General features: G+C 32.1%; 1 protein-coding gene across 1 annotated transcript in view; it reads right to left on the bottom strand.

The window, feature by feature from the left end:
* Positions 1 to 273: 273 nt before the first annotated feature.
* LOC117166855 (regulator of nonsense transcripts 3A) overlaps positions 274 to 5,767 on the bottom strand; it is a 418,318-nt gene continuing 412,824 nt past the window's right edge. Inside the window, exon 6 of the mRNA XM_033351220.1 lies at positions 274 to 2,700. Within this exon, the coding sequence (XP_033207111.1) occupies positions 2,488 to 2,700 (213 nt within the window). The 3' untranslated portion in view covers positions 274 to 2,487. The remainder of the gene's footprint in view (positions 2,701 to 5,767) is intronic.

The raw sequence follows: 5,767 nt of genomic DNA, 5'->3' as shown, positions 1-5,767 counted from the left end.
TACATGTTTTCAAAATTTGAAGAGAGTAATTAAAAAGATTTTCTTAAAAACCCTACCTTTTTTATTTTTCTAAATATTTTTTAAAAGTTTCTACTAATAAAAGAAAGGAATATTAGCAGCATTATGCGGGCTAAACTATTTTTGAGGCCGGAAGAATTATGCTTTGCTAAAAATGTAGTTCTTGAATTTTTTGCGAACTATCAAAAATATCGCAAACGAACGAGAGGCGTTTTTCATAGAACTTTTTCAGAAGTGCAAACTTTTATTTTAAAATTTTTTCGTATCTATCATTGTTTCCAAGAAAAAGTAGAAAATTCGATTGTAACAAAAAAGAATTCTCACAGCTACAAAAGTTATTGGGCAAGCATCAAACTTATAAGATATCTTCGTTATAAAAGCACAAAATCAAAAAAATATTGACAGAAAATTTAAAGGTGGGTTTTTTGAGAAAATCGATTTTTAATTTTTTCAGAATATCCACTACCATTTTGTTGATTTTGAACCTTTTCTCAATTTTCCGGTGGATTTTGAAACAAAACTTTAAGCGATATTAGAATCAAAAAGAAAATAATTAATATCTCAGTTAGGCCGAAAGTTACAGAGTATAAAGAAAAACATTCTGTTTTTTTGAAAAACAATGCACAAAATACAAATACGCATAACTTTTTAGAAAAAATTCTGTTTGCAAATCAGAAAAATACGTATCGCCTTATTTCCTCTTAATAGCAACATATTTCGCTTTCGAGAGATTCTGCGATTTCAAGTCTCTGTCTGATTTGAAATGGATTCGGTCCGCCTGAATACTTTGTACGCGTGAAGGTGTTTTATAAAGAAGCAATCGTGAAGCTTTTTAACAACAAGTTTATGAATGCAATAATTTTTCCGATACTTACTCGTCCTCCTTCTTTAATTCGATTTAATATTATTATTAATATTCCTCACTAATAAACTTCTACTTTAAACCCGTAAAACATTAAACAAATGCTTTGGCCGGGGTGAGGGACGCGGGGAATTTCGCTACCTTCGAGCAGTAGGGAGTTCTAGCTACATTTTATAGAACTCAAGTCTATAGATCTTATATTGAAATACTTCACAAACATTCGATACCTCGAATTGAATTTTTATGAGATTTTTCATAATGTTTTCAAGACTTTTGCTATAAATTTAACAGAATTGAGGTATCTAGACCTTATACTTACGTGATCACAAATTCTCAATACCCCAAATGTGATTTCTACGAAGGTTTTCAACGTTTTTTTATGAATTTTTTCGTATATTTTATTTACATTTTTAAACCGGAGTTCAATATGAAGTTGAGAGAACTCTTGTAGAGTTATTCCACATTTGTTTTAAATTAAATCCTAAGAGTTATACAAAATCTCTGACATTTGTTCAAGATTAGCTCTTATCCCTGACTATAGAAATAATTCAGGAAAGATTAATGAACTTTTTTCTGTGTAGGAGTTGGCAAATTAATTTTTAAAGAAATTAGGAATAACATAGCGTTATGTCAAAACATAGAATCACACATGGCCATGAGTTCGATTGGGACAATATAAAAATCTTATATACTGAAAGGAACCAAAGAAGGAGAAAATTTATAGAAATATTATACATTAAGAGAAAGGAATATAATGCAATTGATTTAAAATGGGATCGTTTGACATGCAATAAATTTCGACATGCTTTTGTCAATTTTATGAAATTTTTATAGGGTATAAATACATTTGAAAATTCTAATCTCTTTCACTTTAAACAATTATAAAAATACATAAAAAGTTTCCAAAGTATTACGGATTGACACTTATAACAAGAAATTGTACATTAAATATTTTTAAAAATGTAAATGCCATAATGATAAGAAAATTCAAGCTCATATTTACATAGATGATTAATAATAAGCATATGATAGAAACATTTACTTGTAGTATCCTATAAAGAATGCTCTGATGATATCTAAACTGGTCTCGAAACATATTGTTCCCAAAGTAGTATAAAAAAGACGGTGGAAGAAAATGGAAATGAGAGTGAGGATGGCTTGGTTGTTTCTTTCCCAATTTATAACTGATTTTTGGATTCACAATATGTTTGAGCCTTTTTGTTAATGAATAATTGTTTGCACAAATCGACTTGTTACTACTGTGTCTTTAATTTTCTTCTAAAAAATTTAGCAAACAGAAACATTAATTCATAAACCTTGATATCGTTCTCTTCAGTTTGGATCTAATTGCGGTTCTCAGAGTACCGTTTCAGCGCCTTTGTTCCATACTGCTCCTTAATTTTTGCAGCTTCGCAGTATTTCTAACTAATGCGGCGAATAAACCAAATAATAATTTACAGCCACTGAAAAAGTTGCACCATTTTTCCTGGTTTAATCACGTCTTGATCAGTTCCATATATTTTTTCTGCTTTGAGACAATATCTTATATTTCTTTCTGGCTGAAAATTACATTCCCGTGACAAAAATAAAAAATGAAAGTAGGTTGACTATGGGTTCTCCCGACTAATGCTTCTTTTAAAAGACGTACAGCGACCTTCCGTTCCTGATTTATTAGATTTAGAAGCAATTGGTACTCCCGAAATAGGCGTAGGATTTTCAAATGAGGAGGCTCGATCATCATTGTTAGACTTCTCTCGTTCGAACCGTTGTTTACTAAACTTCCCCATTCCAGGCCTATAAATCTCCATCGCAGGACGATCCTTTAAGTTAAATATATATATTAAATAAAAGATTTCATTGGAATTCTAAAACTTAAAAAAGATGATTCATGCTGTGCATTAGTGCTGCGTGCAGACTGTTAAAAAGTTCCAAGTATAGAAAAGTTTCATTGTAGGAAAAATTACTATTATTCAATATGCGACAAAAGAAGTTTTTTATTTTATCGCAAAATCACTGCAAGTATGGAATGGAAGCTTCTAATGTGTCCCCTAAGGGTTTACATTTTTCTTACACCTTCTCTATTCATTTACACACCCTCCACACACTTACTTGGTGGTCGAAGGGGGACCTACAGTTTAAGGTGGGTTCCGAACCACCAAGAGCAACAGCCTTAAGTACTTAGAGAAAACCTTTTTCTCTAGAGGTACCGGTCCCCACGACTCTCCGGAGATAAACAACTCCCTTGCTAGGCTAGTGTTCACCGCATGGGCCACCGAGACTCTTCCAGAGTGCGAGGCGGGAATCGAACCCGCAAGCCGAAGGAGTGGGTCCAAAGCCTACGCTTTAGTCCCCACGACCATCGTCCCACTAAATCACTGCAAGTATTGATACTGTAATTACATTTGGGACTTCATCATTAATAATTTCTTTTAACAGACTTAGATCCTTCAAGCTGACCATTTTGTGTAATTAGCACGTACAAATAAATTAATAAACAAATTAATATTTTTTTCAAACATATGCAAAGAATGCCCTATTTTAGACAGATGTGCGTGTAAAAAGTGTCAAATTCTTAAGCAGTGCGGTAAAACCGATTCTGATTAGATGTCCATATTAACAGACTGTGAATAGTGAGTGCACATATCCGAAGCGATTTGTAAACCTAAAAACGACATTTTCGGGTAAATACCATAATTTTTCGGAAATATTCGGTGATTTGTGGTAATATAAAAATAATTTTTCAACATTTTCGGCGTTTTTAGTAATCTTACAATAAAAATTCACCGGTTTTTTATGGTAAATAAAAATTACCGAAAATTAGGGTACATTCTGAGGGCCAACTTTAAACGAGACATAGATAATATTCAACCTCGATTTCAGGCACTGTTAGATTTGTTGATAAAAACAATGAATATGTAAGCATTTATAAGCATTTGAAATAGAAAAAATACAAATGCAAAATTTATTGCATTTGTAACAAAAACTATCATGTGTTACATGATAAGTCATATTCTGATTCGAGAAGATTGCAATACTCGTTCATAACTGCATAAACTTTTTTAGTGAATTTGGATTGTTCATTTTATTAATTCAGAGTTTAATAGTTGTTCTCTTAAAAAGATTGAAAGTAGTATGCGACCGTAACATCATTCATGTAACGCGGTAAGAGTAAAGTTGCATTTTTTAGCACCTAGTAAATAAAAAGTAATTTATGTTACTATAAGTTAATTCCTGAATGTTCTTAATGGTATTTATAGTATATAATGTTACCTGATAACCAGTCAGAAAACATATTTGATTTATAATACTATATCTGTATATTAGACCATCGACGCACAGCGCCCAGTAAAAAGGCTTGCATTAAAAGGTTTTAAAAAATTTGAATCCCTAAGAATGCCTTTTCTGTCCTTCGTTTTTTAATACTCATTAGACAGCGAAAAAAATGAGATTCCAATTCCTTTCAAAGCCGATCGGAGCTGCTAATCGTAACCACAAATAAATTAAAAACACAATTTTCGTTTAAAGCGTTTAAAACATTAGAACGCGCTCCAAAATCATGAAATATGCCAAATATATGAAAAAAATTTATTCGAACCGAATTTACTCATGTCCAATTTTATTTTTACGATTTAAACGTAGCACATACGGTCGAATCATCAGCCTTACCTTTTTCCAACTTCTAAATTAAATCCCTACCTCAGTGACCCACAAAACTTCGATTAACGAGGGGTTGGGACCGGGGGTGGGAGGCGGTTGGTTTCAACGAAGAGTCGCGTTGAAGGTCACGATACGTATCCTTTACACGAGCATACGACGTAAATGCAGACTTATTTATTATGGGATGTTGATCTCTTTCGCACTATTATATTGATTTAAATTGCAATTGCACAGTACACACGATTATATTTAGTTTATACATTTTATATACATGCAGTAATATTATATTACAAGCTGAAACAGAAAAATGTGATTGAAGTAAAGCTGGTGGGAAACGAACACGGGTCTCCAGCGCGGTAGCACAGCGATTTTCCATTCGGCTAAACTAGATAATGAGATCCAGAAATTTATCGCTCATATCAAGTAAATGCTAGCAGTCAAATTTACTTCCATTAAATTATGCATTACTTATTCACAGTGATGGCATTTTTAAAATTCTAAGTACTACATCTTAATGTAATAAAATATCCTAATATCGAGGTTAAAAAATTATTTTTTGCTCTGGCTGCAGTCGGTCCAACGCTAGGCTCGCTTACTAAGTCGCTTACTAATATTCGAGAGCGATCTTCCGAATTTATCTTACTCCATAATACAAAAAATAGAAAGTGTCGTAGTATAATTCATATTCCTACAGACAATAGCAATTCCTTTTACAAATTTAGTCTTTTATCTTATTTTAGGTACTCATTACTTCTACTCTGTTTACATAATTTAATTATGTCTCTACTAATTTATCCTATCTAGGATTTTACTATAAAAATACTAACAAGGAAGGTACCCGAGGTGTACCATACCGATTTTCTTGAAATTGTGATATGTTGTAGAACATGAAAAAATATTCGACACGTATTTTTTTATAGGTGCCCATAAGCCCATTTAAGGGGTGAAAACCACCCTTGAAGTTCACCCCTAAAAACACATTTTTTTAATTTCTCGAATACAATTCGTAATTTTTCACTAAAACAAAGTGGGTAACACTTGTTATTGAAAAGCACATATTTATGCATTATTTTTAGTCATCAGACTCGCAACCCCCGTTTTTTATTGATGCAAAACTATATTTGATGGCCATTTTTTTCACTATACACATTACAAAATCTGTTGAATCTTGACAAAATTAATTGTTTTATGCACAATAATCAAAAATAAAGTTGACCTGTTCCGGCATTT

This window comes from Belonocnema kinseyi, chromosome 2, assembly GCF_010883055.1.
Source record: "Belonocnema kinseyi isolate 2016_QV_RU_SX_M_011 chromosome 2, B_treatae_v1, whole genome shotgun sequence".
NCBI lineage: Eukaryota > Metazoa > Arthropoda > Insecta > Hymenoptera > Cynipidae > Belonocnema > Belonocnema kinseyi.
The sequence above is the reverse complement of the archived record's forward strand: the minus strand, read 5'-3'. Positions and strand labels throughout refer to the sequence as shown.